Raw genomic sequence first — 22,188 nt, 5'->3', positions numbered from 1 at the left:
GTAATTCTAAATCTTTTGATAAAGGCCTTCCACTTCTCTTCCACCCCTGTGGTCCCTGTGGTACATCTTGTGCTGAGAGATTACCTTCTTCTCAAATCTTAACTATTTTACTGAATCTCTCCACCTCTTTTTGCACTCCTCAACTCAGTCAGGAAAAAAAAAAAAAATTTCCTGCCCCTAGCGTTTCCTTAATCAGATGCAGACATGGCTGGATGTTCTTTGCGGGGCTGCTGAGTCAGAAGCCTGGACGGGCCAGCTTCAGTTTTAATAGAGTGGCTCAGGAAGGAAGTGCTAACAGAGATGGGTGCACAGTGCAGTCAGTGGGTGGGAGCTGATGCTGGCTAGAAGACCTGAGTCTTCCGAGAGGCAGCTTGATTCCTGGAAAAGACTACTGGGCTGGAAGTCAGGAGGCCTGGGGTAGTCTCACTTCTGCCGCTAACATGCTGCATGACCATGGTAAGTCATTGCCTTTCTCCAAGCCTCGGTGAGAAACAGCGGACCTGGCCCCAGAATACACTGTGGGAGAACTAGAGGTCTTCTGAGTCAGGACCCCACTAAGAAGGCAGTCTCCTGTGAGGATACCTAGGAGATGAGTTAGAAGCAGAGGGCGCATTTCACAAACAGCCCCCAAGGGATTGTCAGGAGCAGACCTCAGGAAGAATCAGAGAGACAGAGACTGCTCAAGCCTGGGGTCCGAACTAAAGAGGGCAGCAGTTAGAAGTTGAAAAGAGAGGAGAGAGCCCTGAACGAGTTAAGTCAAGAAGAAGGATCATGGTAGAGGTAAATTGCAGGGTAGGCAGGGAAAGGCTGTGGAGAGGGGTTTCTGGGCAGTGGAGCCAGGGGCTAGCCTACTAAAGTTCTGGTGCTCTAGGGGAGATTCAGAAAGTAGGCTGAGGCCAGGCATGGTGACTCACGCCTGTAATCCCAACAGTTTGGGAGACCAAGGTGGGCAGATCATTTGAGGCCAGAAGTTCCAGACCAGTCTGGCCAGCATGGTGAAACCCTGTCTCTACTAAAAGTATAAAAATGAGCCAGGCATGGTGGTGCACACCTATAATCCCAGCTACTCAGGAGGCTGAGACAGGAGAATCACTTGAACCCAGGAGACGGACATTGCAGTGAGCCGAGAATGCGCCATTGCACTCTAGCCTGGGCGACACAGCAAGACTCTGTCTCAAAAAAAAAAAAAAAAAAAAAAATGGCAGGCTGAGACTAAAGCAAGGGAGGTTTAAAAAATGGACTAGAACCACACAGACAAGTCTTAAATGTTCAATCATGTCAGGCTGATATTTGAAGGAAAACAAGTGCCAACTGTGTACCCACCTGCAGAGCACACCATCCCTGAGATTCTTCACTGTGGAAGAAAGGGAATTTTTTTGTTCTTTAAAAACCTGATATTTCATGTTCCACATTAAGGGTTGACTGGAGAACCTGAGGTGCTGTACAGAGACAAGAGGAAGGCTTTGATCCTAAGCCTGCAACTCTAAGAGAAGAATGAGCCCATGAGTTACGGCCTGTGGGTTCTTCCACATGCTATTTCCTGTACCTGGAATGTATTCTTTCCTGACCCAGAAAATTCCCTCAGGGATTCCTCTTCCAAGAAGTCTTCCCTGAGTCTGTCACCTCTTCACCTTCCCTCCTTCTGCATGCTCCCAAAACCCCTGCCATTCTCTACTGTGGGTGCTTACCCAGTGCACTGTAGTCAACTCTGGCTTTTGTATCCCCTTAACTAGCAGCTCTGTCTTTTTCATTTTGGATTCCCAGACCTATCAGAGAGCCTAGTGCTTGCCAAATGCTGGGAAAATACTTACTGAAAGGATATTGACTACTCAATGTTAGCCACAAGGCCCCTCAGACAGTCTTGCCATAGGAAACATCAATGGGAGAACTTTTTGGAATTATATAGAGAGACGGGGTGGGGAACTTATGGATTTGTTGTTTTTTGTTGTTGTTTGTTTGTTTGGCTAAGCTCACAGCAATAGGTGTTAGAGTCATACAAGGGTTACAACAGCACGCAAGAGCCCACTTATTACTAGAAATTTCTTCTAGAATTCCCTTCAAAGCATGATTCTCCTGCTGTGTTTGGGGTGGGGAGTGTGTGGCAGTGGTGAGGGGACAGAATCCTGCCTCTAGGATACAACTCTGGAGTGGACATGTAGCAAGAGAGCTCACCTTGGGAACCTGGGATGGAGGTAGGCATCTGTTAGAAAGAGAGACTGAGGATTCTGGTCACACTATCAAAACTAATACCAGAAACCAGATCAACACACCCACCATCCCCATTCCCAACCACACTCATCTATGCTGGAGATGATTATCCCCACACCCCTCCTATGTTACTCTTCCTGAGCCATTGGCGTGCCAGAATAAACATAACCAACTAGAAGACTTCTGCAGAATGGAAAAGGATGGAAGATTCCAGACTAGAAAGGCCGAGGACAGCAGATAGACACTGAATGTTGAGATTTGTCAGTGGAGTGCTGCAAGACAGGATGCAAAGTTATGACAGGTGTCTTTGCTTCTAGAGAGGCTTCGCAGATATACATTCTATCCCACCCTACCCTGCCCCACCCCTGGGTGTATAGGTACTCCTCCTTCTTGTTCCCACAGCATTCTGTGTTCACTTCGACAGTGGTGCTTTTCACACCATTTATGGTTGTCTGTCTGCTCATGTATTGTTCAGCTTCTCTGAACTGGAAGCTCCTGGCAAAGCAGGGACTGTCATCTTTTTCTTTGTATCCCCAGGGTCCAGCTCAGCATCTGGCTTACAGTAGGCACTCAGTGAATGTTGATGTGAACAAATGAACTGATTCAAAGAAGTGTCTCTTGAAGTTGCTTCTTTCAAATCTAGCCAACAAATGCAGTATTCCAAATGGAGGTACCAGAGATCACATCATCTTCAGCTTTCTGCCACAGATCCACATGAAGAAACACACATGGTGCAGCTAAAATCCTTAATGTTAGATAGGACTTTGCATTGGACACTTTAAAATGTGATGTCTGGCTTTGAAGAGGGCGTATAACACAAATTTACTGTGCATCAATCTCACTAATGGAAAATAAACAATAGCCCATACATCATCTTTCTTGAAGTGTAATGTGTTTAGGATAAAAGTTGATTGGTCAGTGTTAAAATATATGTAAATTTTAGCCTTTCCAGAGCCCATGAAAATGTCTGGAGAAAAAAAAGCTTTTAAAAATGAGTAAGTACAAGGTTATTTGTTACAGCATTTAAAAATATCATATGATTGGAAACAACCTAAATGTTCATCAATAGGGGGCTAGTTAAAAAATGTGTAGTACATCATCATTCATGTAATGGGATACTATGAAGTTGTAAAAAAAAAAAATAGAGAATAAAGAAGTGTTTCGCTGACCTAGAACAATCTCCAAGATACATTGTTAAGATGTAGAACAATGTGTTATATACTGCTGTGTGTTAAAAGGCTGAAAGGGAATATCTATGTATTTGCTTGAAGGTGCATAAAAGCATCCCAGGAAGATACATAAGAAACTGACAACACTGGTTAACAATGGAAGACTGAAAGGAAGAGATGGGGAAAAAGACTGCACTACATACGCTTTCATACTCTTTCATTTACATTTTAGACCATGTGAATGTATTATTTAGTCAAAAATAAATATAAAAAGGAAGAAACCACAACAACCATAGGAAATACAAAAAGTGACATCAACGTGACATAAATTTTGACAAGCAAGAAAGGCCATGAATTTGGACTAACAGAGAGATCAGAGCAGTAAACACTGCAATTCAATAAGTTGTAAGAGTATGCTCTCCCAAAGAAGCATTAATCACAGAGTCAATGAATGTGAGGAGCAGGGGTGGGCTATGAGGCAGTCATTGAAGAGCCGCAGTGGAAACAGCTGGGACAGGTGGCCCTCTCCCTCTCTTTCCTTTCCCCCAGTGGACCATTTGTTAGGAGCAGCATTTGGCGTTGGCCCTCAGGCTAAAGTTGCCTAGAGAGGGCTCTAGGAAGGATGCTGAGACCTCCACAACAGATAGGACAAAACCAAAAGGAAAACCAGTATTAGTCAAGAGTGAAACCTTCTACAAGGCTCCGCCCCCATAGAAAAGCCCTCCTTACTTCATCAGTTGTGGGGGTCCCTGGTCTTCCTGCCTCTCCACCCACATAACCTAAAGGGAAGCCTGACTGTTGACATTTCCTACCCACTTAAACAGAACCCACAGTCAGCCCTCCCATTCCGGAGAGAGGTTTGTGGGGGAAACAGATAGATCAACACAATTGCAGAGGAAACTCATGCCATCTACCCATAATAACCAACACAGGTTTTCATTCATAAATAAATAAATCGCCAAGCATTTGAGAAAAACTAGCAACATAATGAAAAGGAAAAGTAAACAAAAGGAACTGACCCAGAGGAAAGAGATAGAATTAAGGGAATTGAAGAAAATGTAAATATATTCTGACACATACTGCTCGAAAAGCTAGCCAAACACTATTCTCCCAGGTTAGAATGGTTTACAGCTTCCCCTTCTATCTCTATAAAATAATATTTAGTAATTTGGCAAATATTTACTGACACCTTACAATGTGTCACAACTCTTTACAATGTGTCAGGAACCAAAGGTTCTGGGTTTGTTTTTTTTTTTAATTACCTTTTTCCTCTAATAGTTAATGGTAGAAAAATCAGACAAGTCCATTATGATATGATGTGGCAAATGCTATGATAGATTAAGCACAGAAGAGTTGGGGCACAGTGGCTCATGCCTGTGTAATCCCAGTACTTTGGGAGGCCAAGGCATGTGGATCACCTGAGGTCAGGAGTTCAAGACCAGCCTGACCAACTTGGTGAAACCCTGTCTCTACTAAATTTGCAAATATTAGCCAGGCAGAGTGGTGCACGCCTGTAATCCCAGCTGCTCGAGAGGTTGAGGCTGGAGAATCACTTGAACCCGGGAGGTGGAAGTTGCAGAGAGCCAAGATTATGACACTGCACTCCAGCCTGGGTGACAAAGCAAGACTCCGTCTCAACAACAACAACAACAAAAAATACCAAGTACAGAAGAGAGCACCTTGTCAGCTGGAGCAGAATATTTCATTGAAACATTAATAGATGGCCGGGCGCTGTGGTTCACACCTGTAATCCCAGCACTTTGGGACACCAAGGCTGGCGGATCATGAGGTCAGGAGTTTGAGACCAGCCTAGCCAATATGGTGAAACCCCGTCTCTACTAAAAACAATTTTTAAAAATTATCCAGGCGCGGTTGCGCACGCCTGTAGTCCCAGCTACTTGGGAGGCTGAGGCAGGAGAATCGTTTGAACCTGGGAGACGGAGGTTGCAGTGAGCCGAGATAGCTCCATTGCACTCCAGTCTGGGCGACAGAGTGAGACTTTGTCTCAAACAAACAAACAAAAAACATTAATAGATAAGACAGGAGGGAATTAGCCTGGGCACAGGAATAGCATTAATAAGCACAGAACATTTCAGGAAATAAAACTAGCTTAAAATGCTTGATGCTTAGGATTAAACCTGAATGAGTCATAGATGATGAGGAGAGAAATGTGGGCAGGGGTCAGTTCATCTGCCTTGTTAAGTATCGAGACCCTTTCCTCTAGTCTAGAGCTTTTCAGATATATTCAGGGAAAAGAACCCTTAGGAGGCCCTTTGTACAACAAACAAAATACTGATATATTTAACTCTTTCATATGTACTGGAAATAATTTTCCAAGCAGAAACTATGACTGTGTTCTGGGTTATCAATATAAAATCACAACCACAAGCATATTCACATCAAAAAAACAAACTGTTGAAGTATGATCCATTGTTTTTCTTATTTTTCCCTTGATATTTGCTACAGATCAATCACTAGCTAGCAGAAAAATAGTAGTAGAAAAGGGTGACTGATATTTGAGAAAATTCTGTGTAAAAATAACTGAAAATGAGACTTCAATCCACTAACTTAATTCTTTCTATAAACTTAGAAAAAGATGGCCAATATTTGATTTTGGCTATAGACACTTTCATGCACTCCTATACATGTATACATTTCTTGGAAACTAAATTTGATAATCATTTCTGGATGTGTTAGGCAGCTGAAGATGTTAAAATGGAGCCCGCTCCCTGTTGGGGAGAAACAGGCATGAGAGGCTCTGAGACAAAGGACTTCTGATACAGAATCAGAAATCAAAATAACAGCCTAAATTGGGAAGCTGGAAAGGTAGCCAATTGTGGCATTTTGGTAGAGGACCAGGCAGAAGGATGGGAGAAAGAGAAGGCTTCAAGAATTGAGGTATGAGCAGGGCATTCTGGAGTCAGTTGCTGTCAGTGTGAAAGATGGATGGGGTGGGACAGAAAGAGAAACAAGATAAGTTAGGATGGTACAATTCAGTAATCTACAAAAGAGAGGATATATGGGCCTGGAGATGACGGCAGGGGCCATGGAGAGAAGTGGTGGCAACCAAAGGTTTCGGAGGAAGAAGCCACTAGAAGTGGGGCAATCTGGGGCAAGAGAGTGAAGAATCATGAGTGGATCCCAGATCTCTGACTTGGGCAATTAGGTGAGTGGTGGGACCATTCACAGAGATATGGAGAACCTTAAGGGAGAACAGGTCTGGATTGGAATTAGAGTGGGGAGATAAATTAAGTTTGGAGCATACCAAATGTGAGATGGCTTTGGGATACCCAAGTAGAGATTTTCAGAGGCAACTGTGCTTACAACTCTGAAGTTCAGGACTTCAGTTATAGATTTGAGATTTATCACAATGAAGGTGAGATTGAAACCCATGAAAGTTCATGAAACCCACGAATCACCCAATGAAACCATGGAGAAGAAGAAGAGAGGGGAGGAGAGGAGAAGGGAAAAAGAAAGGAAATAGTGAGAAGGAACACCAAAGTTTTAAGGGGTATGAAGAGAAAAGAGGATAACATGAAGAAGGATTTTGAGAGGCAGAAGCCCTTAAGAATGGGGTGATATAGAATTCAAGCGGGGAGAGCATTCAGGAAGATGACAACAGGATAATAGGTCAACAGAGTAATAGAAAGGTCACTAAAAATAAACCCTAAGAAGTATTCAGCCAAAACTATTATTGAGCTAATAATTGTGGGATCAATTTCAGGGGAATATTGTGGGCAGAAGTCAGACTGTAGGAGACTGGGGATCAAGAAGTTGAGGCAAGGAGGTTGGACAACAACTGTTTTTTCAAGTTGGTCACGTGAACAAATCCTGACATTGTCTGCATCTTTGTGGTTCCTTCAGCATCCCCTCCCTCGGGTCTTGGCTGAGCTGATTGCAGGGCCCCTGCAGCTCTGGCACTCTCAAGTTGTATAAAACTGTCAGTGCAGAAGTCCTTGAGCCCATTTTGGCTCTCATGATAATTTTCCTTCAGTGGAACTAAGGTTACTTGTCTAAGAACCGAAGTCTCTGACTTGACTGATCAAAGTTCATCACGTGCATTGAAGCCACCTACTTGGCAGATGTAGTGAAAAGCTACATAGATCTGGGCCCAGGACAGGATGCTGGGGCGTGGGAGGGGAAGAAAGCAGGTGCTAACTATATAGATAGCATGCCTATCAGAGCAGTTTTTACATTTCCTATTTGTCTCTCAAAACAATTTTATAGGAATCATCAAAGTAATTTTATCATGGTTTCTAGACCAGGTTTGGATGTGAGGTAGGGATTTCCACAGCTGCTTTTAGTTTGAAGGAAATCTGATAAGATGATGCAAAAGTCCTTCAGAAATGTGTAATCCTACACACTTCAGTGATTCAATTCATTGTCAAAACTTAAGGTGTTTTTAATATCGTTATTGTTCATTTGGTTTTTACCAACATGTAAGGAGTTGGCAATTATTTGTAAAACTCATGTCTTAGGCTAAATAAATTCCAAAAAATTCAGGATGAGAATTGTTTATTGCTTAACGTGTTTCAAATTTCTTCCATGCACTTCTTTATTAGATCTTCACAGCAACCTATGGGATAAGCAAGACAGGCGCAAGTGCCTCCTTTGGGTATGAGGAAACTGAGGTCTAAAAAGATGAAGAGATTTGCCCAAGGCTCATAGCAATTTATTGGTAGAGCAAAGACTAGAATTCAGATCTCTTAACTGCAGCCTATTTTCCCGATTCTGAACCATTACATCAGCATCAAAAGTTATCTAATAGATTGGAACAGTGTACACAGGCAACTTAGCTACATCAAGCCACGATTTTTACTTTAACTTCAATTCCAGAGTCTTGGCCTGATTTCCCTCAAGATCCTACTTGTCTTTGCCTTTAAGAAATTTATTTTTCTTGCATTATCTTTCCAGCTAAATTTTATTTAATAACCATCAGCATCCTTTTTTTGCCTTATGCCATGTACACTTGACCTGAAAACCTGCCAGGCTTTCATTGAGTTTAGCGATTAAAGAAGTAAAGTTTTGAGAAGCAATTAGTTGATGGGACACCAGTCATAAAATCAATCCAAACTTTTGTTGACATGTGTTTCTTTCCCCATATACCAGGTTCCCGCTTGATATTAGTAAGATTGAAATTGAAATATATCTATTGCTGGTGGATGAATTTGTCACTTTCCTTGAAACTGGTGAACCCAAAAAGTTAGACAGTGATAGGAAAATACTGCCATTGTCTGTTAAGAAGTCTATGACATTTCAAGGCAAGAATGAATATATGGAAGAAGAAACTTGTTTCTTCTTTACTAACAAAAAGGAAAGCCTGGAAGTGAATGATATGGGTATAATTTAAAAAAAAAAAAAAAAAACCTTTACGTAACATTTTTGCTGGGAGAGAAGACTACGAAGCACATTTTCCAGGAAGTGTGGGCTGCAACGATTGTGCGCTCTTAACTAATCCTGAGTAAGGTGGCCACTTTGACAGTCTTCTCATGCTGCCTCTGCCACCTTCTCTGCCAGAAGATACCATTTCAACTTTAACACAGCATGATCGAAACATACAACCAACCTTCTCCCCGATCTGCGGCCACTGGACTGCCCGTCAGAATGAAAATTTTTATGTATTTACTTACTATTTTTCTTATCACCCAGATGATTGGGTCAGCACTTTTTGCTGTGTATCTTCATAGAAGGTTGGACAAGGTAAGATGAACCACAAGCCTTTATTAACTAAATCTGGGGTCCTTACTAATTCATAGGTTGGTTCTACCCAAATGATGGATGATGGTAGAAACCAAATAGAAGAATGGTCTTGTGGCATAATGTTTGTTGCCTAGCGATGAAGCCTCATATTCTTGTCTCTGGTTAGGATCTTGGGATCTGGAGTCAGACTGCCTGGGCTCAAATCTTGGCTCTGCCCATGCCATCTCTGTTATCCTGGGGCAAGTGCCTCAGTTTCCACATCTGAGAAATGGGGATGGCATTGGTGTCCATTTCATAGATCAAGTGAGTTTAGCCTTATAAAGAGCTTAGAAGGGGGTCTGATACATAGTAAGCACTATGTACGCACTAGCTATAATTATTTGCTAAAGTTCTGCTTGAAAAGTAAGCTATTATTTTATGGAGACAACGTTTTTCTTTTAAATTTCCAGCTAGGCAAGAAGAGTGTCAATTTGATCTAAAATTTCATAGTGCTTCGGATTAACAGACATGGATAAGTCCCAGAATTTGCAGTCTTTTAGTAAAAGTAGCATTCTCTGTGTAATTCTTCGCAAACACTGATTGTAGTTGCAAGATGCTCAGTTTCCCTCTGAGATGTTTTACATTTTTAAATGGTTAGACTTGCAGGAACAAAAGAGCAGAGTAACTTAGTAGGCTGTTTTGCATTCTTAGGAAAAGAAAACCATCAGGATTTATTTTGTTTTCATGAATTTTTTCACTTCCACTGAGGAGTATAATTGGCTGGTGTTGACAAAACACCAATCATAGATGTAAAGCAGAAAGTTGATTAGTTTTCTGGCTGTTCCTAAAATTCTGGATGCAGGAACTGTGGCTAGAAAGCATCTGGATGATTGCACTTTATCAGGGATACTTGAGTGTCCTCTCTTAGGATCTGGACCTAGAATTAATGTCACGAGATTTTTCTATCAGGATAAAGTGAAATAGTGAGGGCTGAAGTCATCCACTGGGTTATCCAAATTTTAGGTTTCACTGCTGAAAAAAGAGGAGGCTTCTGGTCTGGTTGGTTATTTGTGTTTGGCCTGATGTGCTCTGTCAGTCAAATGTCTGGACATAGACCTAGCTTCAATAGTGACCTCGGTGGACTGATATTTACCATATTATTTACATGTGCTCTTAATGACAGCAAAAGCTGCCAGCTAACTGAATCTTGTTTTGAATCTAAAAAAATCTACTCTTAAAGCAAGAAAATGGTGTAAAATTAGTTGATAGTGCAAGTGAATTCTATACACTTAATTATTCTAAGACATTGGAAAATAAAATATCTTGTTACTTTGAGGATAAAAGATGATTTCTTTAAAAATGCAAATGTTTTCTACAAATACTAAAGTTAAAAGGGAGAGAGATGTAATTAGAACTCATTAACTGACACATTGCAAATTAACTTCTTTTTATAAAGCACTGCATCACAAACACTAAAATGAAGTGGGCAAATTAGCTCTGCAGAAAACTATTTTCTAGGCTGATGTTTATAAATGACCAATCATTACTGAAGCAATGAGAAATGTGACAATTACAGAATATTGCTGCTATAGTATGTTGAAAAAATACGCATTTTGTAATGAACATTTACTAGAATAGCTCTGATTTCTACCTGGAGTTTCTGATAACATGACATCTTAATTGCTGGCTTTTATAGATTTTTAAACTGCAAATACAAAATAGCAATCAGCCAATATAATAACTTATTATTCCCCATTTATGCCTGAAAGTCCTCCTCTTGTTGATGCCATGGAAATGAATGTAGAGACAGATATCATTAGCTGTATTCTCCTTCTGAATGACATTTATCATATCCTTGTTATTTCAAAATAGATAGAAGATGAAAGGAATCTTCATGAAGATTTTGTATTCATGAAAACGATACAGAGATGCAACACAGGAGAAAGATCCTTATCCTTACTGAACTGTGAGGAGATTAAAAGCCAGTTTGAAGGCTTCGTGAAGGTAAGGAGCTTAGTTGCTGGTAAAAGTGTCATTGAAATGTTCTACTACATTTTCTAAATTGGGAAACTGACAATGCCAATGTTTAAAGATTGGTTACAGACACAGACACACACACACACAAACATGCATATATACACTCATACATGGGTGTGTGTGTGTGTTAAAAAAAAAAAAGACACTCTCTGGGGAAAACACACCCTTAGGGGCACAGTCAAACATATTTGTGAGCTTACATATGCAGCTACCACTAGGCAAAATGATAAAGTCCACCAAGCTTGGTTTTTGCATTTCTGTGTCTCCCCATCTAAACCTTGATGCTCTCTCACTGGGGACCCATGGTCTGATCCCCATTTCCTAGGGAAGCAATAGCCATTGACAGCTGCTGTGGCAGCAGGCCACAAGTGAAGGGACTCCTGAAGACTGGTAACAGTCTGTGGTGCTTCTCTAATGATGGAATTTTAGATGTCCTGACAGTAAGATCTTTCCCTTTTACTGGGGAGAGAGGTGCGGGGAGTAAATAATAGACATTCTCAGTGCCGCTCAAACCAGGTTCTATATAATATCACTTGCTCATGAAGCCCACCCACTCTATGACTGGTCATGACCAGAGGCACAGAGGGTTCAAAGCCTTTTAGCCCACCAGGCTGGTAGCCAGCATGAAGTCACTGCAGTGACTGTGGCTTATAACAGATACTTAAAACAAGAATTTTTACAACCTTTACATTAATTCCATCGTCACAGACATGGGGTCTAGAGGCTCTTTCTCCTGAGGCAGAACATCAAGAGTTCTTTCTGCCTATGTCCCTCTCAGAACACTGAGTCAAATACCCTTGGGCCTCGGCTCACTTAGGGGTCATTTCTAGGAGGCAGCACTCCACATTGACGACAGTTCTGGGCCAGATGGGTGGGTATCTGGGTAAACCAACAGGAATTAGTTCTCACATATAGATTATGTGTAATTTAATGCAGGTGTGAAATGTTTAAGATCTTATTTCTGATCTTATTCCTGCCCTCCTGTACTGTTACCGAGGTGTCATTTTAATTCATTAGTGAAGACTCTAACAGCTTATTCCTGAGTCACCTACGGAGATCAGAATGCAGCTCAAATCCACTGCTCGCCTTCAGGTTCTTTACACTAATCTAGGCTGTAGATGAAACTCCTAAACCCTTTCTTTGCAAGACTGGCCAGCTAGGAAAACGATTTGAGTTTCTTCGGTTCTTCGAGGATTTGGGCCAGTATTACAGAGTATTGGAAGGTGTTATGAGATTAAATGTGAATAAAGGCACTTTCAAAACAATGGTTAATAATCCAAATAACAGACTGAATGTGCTTGGCTGTGTGACTTTGAGTAAATAACTTCACCTTTCTGGGCCTCAGTTTTGTCATCTATAACATGAGAAGACAGATTATCTGTAAGGGCACTACTAGCTCTGACATTCTATAATTATGTGATAAGCCTTCAGTTCCCTCCAATGGCAGTGAGAGTGGCTTGTCAGTCCCCCTCGTTTCTTACGGAGACTTTTACGGGTGAATTGTCAATTCCTCACGTCAATATTTCGGGTTGGATATGTATGTAAAGCTCCCAAAATCAGCTACCAAGGATAGGAGTAAGGAAAACAGTCAGTTTGGCCTCCCTGCTTATGCTTGTATGAAAAAAGTGACAGCTCCAATGTTTCATATTCTTAAAAGGCAGATCTTCTCAGGCATGTCAGCCAGGGCCCCAGGAATCTCCTCCTTACACACAACTAAGGAGGCCCCTTGTCTCTACTGCAGCAGGTGTGGAACCCTAGTCAACACCACCTATACCTAAGATTATGCACAAAGAGTAGATACAAAGTCCTCCAGCTACTCAATCCTCCCCCAATGATGGATTCCCTTTCCAATACACTTTCCCCCAAATTGCTCACTCTAAAACAATATTTTAGATTTTGAAAAAACTCAATAGGCCAGTTATAGAATAGCTCCAGATTGGATTCATATTTTCTCAGCTAATGTTAGCAGGCTTTCTTTCCGGGCCACAATCTGGCCGCACCTAAGCAACCTAAAGTTTGAATTTGGGGTCTTTGAATCATCCTAGGGCTTGATGAGGTCTTAGAAGTCATCAGATCCAATTCTCAATCCACAACTTCAGGCTTCTCTCCACCTCCTGACTAAGTGGTCATCCAATCTCAGTTTGAACATCTCTAATGACAAGGAACTCATTATCTCTGGAGGCAGGTAGCACCAATCTGTTATTTTGGGGAAAAGACGGTATTCCGGGCTTAAGTGAGGGTAAGCAGAGGTACTATTTTGAGTAGTATAATTTCATATTAAAACTTACAACCCACCCCACCTCTGCTAGAATATTCAGTTCCAGGATTATTTGCCCACCAATGCCTGTGATGCCTTTGAGAGAGTCAAAGCATATATCAAGTTAAAGGGCAACCTGTCCATACCTGCCACGTGGAACTCCCACTAAGAGAGAAATAACTCATTCTGGATTTTCTGAAAGTCCACTTTAAAAAGTATTTCAGTTGAGGTAGGGAGTGAAGTAAGAAAAAAAAGGCTCTAGGGAGTGTGGTTGGGGGAAGTTCACGGAAAGGCTAGGCTGGGTTCATGAAACACAAGCTTTGCTGACTTCATGTTTTCATCTTGGCCAGGCTTCAACACCAATGCAACAACTTAGCCTAAAAGTATCTCAACCCTGATCACCACACTCTACTTTTTGAAAAGACACTAAATAGTCATTTGTTTACTTGTGATCTCACAAACATTTTCCTGTCACCACATCTTCATAGCGCTGCGCTTCAGCTCAAATGGAAAGTTGAAGCTCTGGGGCCCATGTGAGCGTTCTGAGGCTCAGGTTCCCCTGGAGGCTCTGTGAACTACACCCTTAAATCTGGCAACTGAGCTGAGCCTACAGCCAGCACTCAACAGTGACAACACAAATTCCTTCTAGGGGAGGAAAGAAAAGGAAAGGTCCTGTAGACAACTGATTCCAGGAGTGGGAAGGAGCACAGGACTGTGATTTCATAAGATGTGAAAATACTACTGTCTTCTTTCCTTGTGTTCAGAGGATAGACAGATGGAATAAGCTAAGCCCAGCCTATGAATGTCATCTCACAGTTTCCATCCTTGGTTTAAACCTCAGCTTCTTTGGGTGACCTCATACTGACCAGTTAAGCCCTCCAGGCCTTTTGCTCAGTCTCTTTAAAGTGGCAGCAATAGCCTTTATTATCTTCCAACCTGTGTTGATGGAAGTTCTTGTTAGCTTCTTTAAATACCTCTAGGCTTCCTTCAGTTTATAAGTGAAAAGAAACCTTTTAAGAAGTGTTGCATTTGCCTTTGAACATCAGCACCATTGGGAGATGACCTGTGTTTTCTAAATGCTGATTATTCTAAATAAATACAGTTCAACTATCAACAAGAGAATCTCTTCAGCCCATTGAAAGGGATAGAAAAATTAAAAATGTCTGAGGGTCTTTTCGTAGTCTGGCATTTCTCTCCCAAGGTCAAACTTACTGTTATCTTTTCCTACAGGATTTCAGACCAAATTTATTCTAATAGATACACACCATGCTTTATGTTTAATAACATTCCATACGCCAGTTCCCAGGGTAGAATCATCTCCCCATTCAACATTATTTGTCAATATCTGTCAAAGCCAAGGAGGTTGGGGTCATAGGAAGGGTCAGGATCACAGCCTCTGGTCTGGAGAGAACACTGGAATGGAGATAATAAGGCCTGGATTTTACTTCCAGATTCTTCCCTGGCTTTCTGGGTTGTCGGCTCGTCTGTCAGATCCATGGACTCCCAATTGGCATGATGGAATTAATGACAGGATCTGAGTGTATATTATAATCCTCACCAGAAACAGACAACAGAGTAATGACAGATGCAACACAAATGATAACTTTAAAACCCCACAGCAGAACCCCTGTCAAAATGACCTCTTGCAATGATTCTTATTTTAGGATATAATGCTAAACAAAGAGGAGAAGAAGAAAGAAAACAGCTTTGAAATGCAAAAAGGTAGGTTTGCTATTTACTAATTTCTATGAATGCCTAAAAACTAAAAAGAAGCTTTAGGCTGATTATATTGAACAACCCAGTGTTGTTGCATCAGGGAACTTTTAGCCCTGGAAATAAAACAGGAACACAATTGTCAAATTGACACCTTCTCGGGTCCCTGTGATTTGGAAAGACTTTGTACATATATATTTATGAAAAAAGGATGTGTTCCTTTAATGCCAATGATACCAAATCTGAAGAAATCCCATTATGTTCAGTACCTTAATAGAAGCAACCATATAGCCTGGTACCACCTACAGTGGAATGAGAAGACAGGAAAGTCATCATTTGGTAACAGTGGCATTCATCACTCACTGATAACAGTTTTCATGGGGCACAGTGGCCGGTGGAGCCCCTGGGATCAAGGAGTGACAATGTCACAGTGTTCTATTATTTGCCCTGTTCTTAAAGTCAGAGCATCCTGAACATCTCAGGGTTGGAAGAGACCTTGACGGTTCTCAAATCCAGCACCATCCCCACAACAAAAATCTCCTTCACAATAGCACTGACCATCCAGCCTCTGATCAAACATGTCTAGGAATGAGGCACCTTCCACCTCATAAGGCAGCCTGATCCATCTTTGAATGGCTCTAATAATACTAAGATTACTATACTACTCGAGAGAAGTCTTTCCTCTTCAAGTCAAACTTTGTTCCTATAATCTCCACTCACCGGTCCCAGTTCTGCTCTTTGAGGCCATAGTAAACAAAGTATAATTGCTCTCCTACCCAGCAGCCATCCAGATATGGAAGACAGCAATCATGGCCACTAAGCCTTGATTGAGCTTTTTCTTCTCCAGGCTAAAGATCCCTGATGTCTTCCACTGTTTCGCCTATGACCCTTTCCAGGCCCTTCCCTCTGCCACACACCTCCTTTTCTTGGACACACTAACTTTTTCCTGTTCTTTTAGAATTTGGTACCGCCAACCAATACAATAATGCCTGAAGTAACTTCAGCAGCAGATTATGGGAAAGAGCGGGTGTTGTTAGAGGGAATATTATATCACAAAGTGAGTGAACACAATGTTATGGCTTCTGCAAACTTAATACACACAAAAACATACATACACACAGAGATAGAGATACTATTTTCTGAGGCAAAGAGAGTACTCAGAACTTGCCTTAACTGTTGTTCTGGATACTAAATGGCCATCTGACTTCCATGAAGGTTTTATCTTCAGAATGACTGCAAGATATGTTGAGTAATAGTACCATGCTGTCTGTTAATTACAGAGAAATCTGAGGAAACAGTTTATGCAGATGCTGTCTAGAAGTCTTCAGGAAAATTATAACATTAACCAAACTTGCCATTTAAGTCATGCAATTTAACTCAACATTTATAGGGCACTTACAAAGTGCCCAATATCAAGCTCATACTGGACAAAAAGAAACTTCCACACAGCCTCTGCCCTTAGAAGATTGGGACATCTCATTAGGGAGCAGGGCTTTAACGCAAGAAATAATTAAAGATAGATTCAATAGTTTGGCCAGTTGTCTGACCAAATCAGAAACCATAAGAATCTTACTAAGCGTACAGACTTTGGAGCCCACTAAAATCCCCAGTGTATGGAATTGTTCCTAAAAGTAACATTCACGGTATGTTTGATGAAGACCAGCGTTTTTAGCCTGTGTCAATCTATGCAAAATGGAATCGAGTATTGATCAACTATTAGGAGAATGAGATCAATGGAAACAGCCAATTCAATTACTCAGATATTAGAAACCAACTTTTCCTTCAGTGGGAGAGATTTCAGATCATTTTATCTTTCCTTTTACATAATCTATTTTTGCACAGTCTCTATTACACAACTGGACCGAATAGTTTTGTGGGCAGTTTTTGCATTATTTTAGCCCGACAGTTTGTTTTTGGTTTCATTTCAGGTGATCAGAATCCTCAAATTGCGGCACATGTCATAAGTGAGGCCAGTAGTAAAACAACATCTGGTAAGTCACACAGCATCTGAGTGGTAGCCACCCACGGGGAAAGGCTGGGATGCCGAAGTCATGTTACCTAATGGTTAAACTCCTCTTTTCTCCTGGGACCCAATTTACAAACCTACCCTTACACTTCTCCTGTTCCTTTCTTTGTCTTCAAAGTGAGTTCAAATGCACAGATGGGACTTAGAGGGACAAAAGGAGGTGGAATGCAATCTCGATGTTCTCATTATGTTCTTGTTCAGTGGCTGATTCTAAATGATGAATTACTGGGTGGAGGGACCATTATTCTGACAACATAGAAGAAATGGCAGGTAGTGACCTCCTGACTGGGAACATCCCTCCTCCTAACCCCTCTTCACTGTGTGGAAATGGTCCTCGTGGGGTATTTCCTGCCATCTGTCAATCCCTGTATGATTAAGCTCAGCCTCACTGAGGCCAACCTCAGGGAAATTAAAGGTAAAATCATTCTGTAAAGATCAATAGGTCCCAAGACGTTAGATTTTCCAATGAAGTAACAACAGACGACATATTGTGATCTTTTCAACTCTGAACGATTTTATTTCCACATACGTTCTGCCTCCATTCTAGCCTTTAGATATTTTTTCCCAAATGTTCACCTTGCAATAACTGGTGCCGGAGAATATGTCATATCTGATAAATGGATGGAAACATGCACACTAACATAAAGTCCCCCATCAACATAAAGGCAAGAGCATCAGAGGAGTCTTTCAAAAATTCAACAGAGTACTCCAGAATGGAGTTCTAAACAGTGCATGTGTGTGTGTGCGTGTGTGTATGTGTGTGACAGAGAGAGAAAGAGAGACAGAGAGACAGAAAAGACACCACTTCATCTCTGAAGTGGCTTGGGCTTCTCAGTAAGTGTAACACATGGACAGTTATCATTATCATGGATCATGGTACCAAAGTAAGAGCACTGAATAGGGAGTTTTGGAACGCTGGGATTCAAGGACCATGACCACCGCTTGCTGGGTGACCTTGAGCAAGACCCTTTACCTATGTGGCAGTTTTCTACTTCACGTACTTTACAGGGTGACTTTGAGCATCAAATCAGCTAATATGGCTGAAAGTGATGCTGTCAAGTGCTGTAAGGTGACACTACTTAGTTTACTTCACCATGGCTTAGATGTCAAAAGAGTGACATAAAGCCCCTCATTAATACCAGTTAGTTACACAATATTTAATAATTTTGTCAAGTACCCCTTCTCTCTTCTGGATCAGATGACAACAACAGAGCAATCTCCTAGAAGAATAGCTTCCCACTGGTCTTTTTTCACCTGTATCTAAACCCTTGCTCTTGGATATATGTCATAGAGCTCAGATTCTCCCAAAAGGCTCATAATGGACATCAGTCCTACAATATCTTACAGTCTGCATCACAATAGATTTCCAGAGGATCAGGTGGGAAGACAGTAACATTCCACCCTCACCCCAGTCCCAGACCTCTTCTTCCTACCTAGCCATGCTGCTAAAATCTTGCCCTACATCCCATGGCAAGTACTAAAATTAGGTAAGGACGTACCAAAGTAAACTTACTGAACTAAAATATTGAGAACCTGCCCTTTTTTCCTCAATAAAATGGTTCAAAAGGGCAAACATTCTAATGAAGCATTGTTTCTGGAGTGGTCTGGAGGGCCCAGATCTGTCAGGCATTTCAGGATGTCTCCCTATTAGTAAAGGGTGAGTCTTAGCAGGTGGGATCTTGTGCCCTGATAGACCTAAGGCTATCGAATATGAATTATTTTTTTAAAGCTCAAGGAAGCAAACACATCAGTACTTTCACTTTTCCTCACCCCTCACCCCCATCAGTCAGTCTAGCTTTCTGTGGGAGCTGAGATTTGAAGCCGGGTGCACACACTACTTTGAACCCACTCAACATCTCAGCCGAGAAAATGGCACACTGTTGGTGGGTACTCTGGCTTAGCCACAAGAATACTGGTACTTTCAAGTTGGTGGCACCCACTACAATGGGAGATCAAAACATACTGTGAAATGAGCACACAGTTTATTTTCATACTTCCTTGCCTAATTTTAGTCCTTGCTGGGGGAGGCAGATCAGGTTTGCAACAGCATGATCAGGTAGGAAGAAATGGGGTCTTTTCTCTGTGCTGAGGCTGAGCTAGGTAGACTGACAACTCTTTGACTTTGTAAAATTCAAGGCAAGTAAGGTATTCATGGTAACATTAGTAAAAATTTGGTCTGAGTAACTTGGTATGTATAATTTATTATGTCAAATTTTGAAATCATTTTTGCCTTCTTAAGTTCAAGGCAAATTGGCTATAAGAACTCTAACAAGAGAAAGAAACTCACTGTGATCTCTTACTTTATTTAATCTTCACAAGTCTCTGAAATATGCTCCAATATGAGCCCAGTGTTGCAAATGAGGAACTGAAACTCAAGGAGATTTAGAGACTTGCCCAAGCTTAAATAGAGCCTGGATTGGAATATAGCTCTGTCTGACTCTGAAGCCCATGGAAGGGGCCTTGAGAATCCATTCCTATACAAAGCCAGTATCTAACATTAAACTATATTTTTTGTCAGAATGTGAACCATGCTCTGCTTCACCTCACCACAAACTTTCCCTCTCTTTGTAACAGTACTACAGTGGGCTGAAAAAGGATACTACACCATGAGCAACAACTTGGTAACCCTGGAAAATGGGAAACAGCTGACCGTTAAAAGACAAGGACTCTATTATATCTATGCCCAAGTCACCTTCTGTTCCAATCGGGAAGCTTCGAGTCAAGCTCCATTTATAGCCAGCCTCTGCCTAAAGTCCCCCGGTAGATTCGAGAGAATCTTACTCAGAGCTGCAAATACCCACAGTTCCGCCAAACCTTGCGGGCAACAATCCATTCACTTGGGAGGAGTATTTGAATTGCAACCAGGTGCTTCGGTGTTTGTCAATGTGACTGATCCAAGCCAAGTGAGCCATGGCACTGGCTTCACGTCCTTTGGCTTACTCAAACTCTGAACAGTGTCACCTTGCAGGCTGTGGTGGAGCTGACACTGGCAGTCTTCATAATACAGCACAGCAGTTAAGCCCACCCCCTGTTAACTGCCTATTTATAACCCTAGGATCCTCCTTATGGAGAGCTATTTATTATACACTCCAAGGCATGTAGAACTGTAATAAGTGAATTACAGGTCACATGAAACCAAAACGGGCCCTGCTCCATAAGAGCTTATATATCTGAAGCAGCAACCCCACTGATGCAGACATCCAGAGATTCCTATGAAAAGACAAGGCCAGTGTATGCACTGAGGTTGCCCAATCCTCATGACGTAAACAGCAGATAATTTGCCAAGTTCAGTTTTGTTTCTTTGCATGCAGTGTCTTTCCATGGATAATACATTTGATTTATCAGTGAAGATGCAGAAGGGAAATGGGTAGCCTCAGCTCACATTCAGTTATGGTTGACTCTGGGTTCCTGTGGCCTTGTTGGAGGAGGCCAAGCACTTGTAGGGAACGTCCCTAACACAGCGTGATGTAACCGAAAAACCCCACCCTGCCACCCACTCGGACAGTTATATCATATCTCTGGTACCATCTCGGTCTCTGTCCAGTCTCTGACAGTCTTTCATGGATGCTCTGCTCTCTCTCTCTCTCTCTCTCTCTCTCAACCTCTTTCTTCCAATCTCTCTTTCTCAAAAAGTTGCAGGAGATTGATAGAACATTTTTTTAATTAATCACAGCCAAGTGAGGCTTGAGGGGTTCCTTAAATGAGAAGTAGTGGCATAGCTTATTAATAGCTGTCTAGGTGGTTCCACTTAGGCAAGAGGAAATGGAGCTGGGAAAATCTGAGGGGAAGTATTGGTCCCCCAGTCTTCCACTGAAGTCAATGGAGCCATTTCTTGTCACCTCTAATAGAGGAATTTTTCATGTAAGAAACTCAGAGTGGAGTGTTCATCTTTACTGGGTAAGTCCTACATGCTCACTGTTGGTTATCTCCCTGGGTTCATGGTTTGAACTTAGCAGCACCTTCGAGCCACTAATGCCATGCCTTTTGTTCTCAACTGTCTCCTAGAATTTGCCTGCATCTCCAAAGGGTGGACCTAGTCCTCAGACCTAATACATTCCAACGGAACTCTTAATTTTTCCCCCCGCACAATGGGATCTGTGTTCAATGTTTCACATTCCAATGAATGGTGTCTTCATCTACCCTGTTTTTCAAGTCAGAAACTGGCTTGACTTCACTCTCATCACCCCCATGTTCAATCCCTCCAGCCTATACTCATCAACCCTATCTCTTAAGTAGTCCTTGAGTTAATCTACTTCTTTCTATCTCTACTACTGCTATCCTAGTCCCAACTATCACCATCTCTCTTCTGGAATAGTACGACAGCCTCCTAGATTCCCTGCCTCCACTCTTGCTCCCTTCCATCCATTCTCCAAGCACAGCCAGTCCCCTGCTTCTTATGAATCTTGTAATAAAGACCAAAATAATCCATTTCATCTCCTGCTGCCACCTCTCTCGGTCTATTAAGTTCTAGCCCTCAGTTCCTCTAAGCAAGGTTACAAATGCTTTCCTACCTTAGGGCCCTGGAATGCTGTTTTCTCTTCTTGCAAGACCCATTTCTCTCCCCCACTGCACTCTGCACTTAGCAAGTGCTTCACAGCACTTATCATGGTTGAAGTTTTCCCTACTACACTTTGAGCTTCTTGAGGACCAAGACCTTGTCCCGTTCACCATGATACATTCAGCGTCTACCACAGGACCCAGCATTGAATTGGCCCTTTATTTGGTGCATGAAGGAATAAATGAATGAATAAATACAGCTGCTTATAACTCAATAGCCCAGGAAATAATACCGTGTGTTGGCTGAGGTAAAAATTTGCAACACTGAAAGGATCCTTATTGTGTCAAAAATATCTAGATGATAAAAATGCACTCATGGAGCAAAAAATAACTGAGAATTATGCTGTAGCTAAAAATAAATAATGTTTTTATTATATATTTCATGATAATTTGCAAAATAATATGTTTGTCCCAAACTTCAATTGAACAATTTCAGCATTTTCCTATAAATGAAAAAGACTCGAGTACATTTCTGATCTACCTGTAATAGTCTGGTCATAAATTATCTAACTTAGTTCCATTTTTATAATCATGTGACTTCT

At 41.6% G+C, this 22,188-nt stretch overlaps 1 protein-coding gene and 1 long non-coding RNA gene across 2 annotated transcripts; both read left to right on the top strand.

The window, feature by feature from the left end:
- The first annotated feature begins 200 nt into the window (after positions 1-200).
- On the top strand, positions 201-3,379 carry LOC108583909. Its single transcript, XR_001898738.3, has 2 exons — positions 201-456; positions 2,746-3,379. It is a non-coding gene; the product is annotated as an uncharacterized LOC108583909 (long non-coding RNA).
- Positions 3,380-8,750: 5,371 nt separating this feature from the next.
- On the top strand, positions 8,751-20,374 carry CD40LG (CD40 ligand). The gene is made up of 5 exons (XM_003918345.5): positions 8,751-9,077; positions 10,929-11,060; positions 15,015-15,072; positions 16,992-17,054; positions 19,664-20,374. Exons 1-5 carry the CDS (start codon positions 8,922-8,924, stop codon positions 20,038-20,040), a joined length of 786 nt encoding a protein of 261 aa, XP_003918394.1. The 5' UTR covers positions 8,751-8,921; the 3' UTR covers positions 20,041-20,374.
- The last annotated feature ends 1,814 nt before the right edge of the window (positions 20,375-22,188 follow it).

Source organism: Papio anubis, chromosome X, assembly GCF_008728515.1.
Source record: "Papio anubis isolate 15944 chromosome X, Panubis1.0, whole genome shotgun sequence".
Taxonomy (NCBI): Eukaryota; Metazoa; Chordata; class Mammalia; order Primates; family Cercopithecidae; genus Papio; species Papio anubis.
The sequence above is the reverse complement of the archived record's forward strand: the minus strand, read 5'-3'. Positions and strand labels throughout refer to the sequence as shown.

Coding starts and splice junctions, on each gene's coding strand:
- CD40LG (XM_003918345.5), top strand. CDS start 8,922: ATGATCGAAACATACAACCAACCTTCTCCCCGATCTGCGGCCACTGGA. Junction 9,078..10,928: donor TTCATAGAAGGTTGGACAAG/GTAAGATGAACC, acceptor ATTTCAAAATAG/ATAGAAGATGAAAGGAATCT. Junction 17,055..19,663: donor CAGTAGTAAAACAACATCTG/GTAAGTCACACA, acceptor TCTTTGTAACAG/TACTACAGTGGGCTGAAAAA.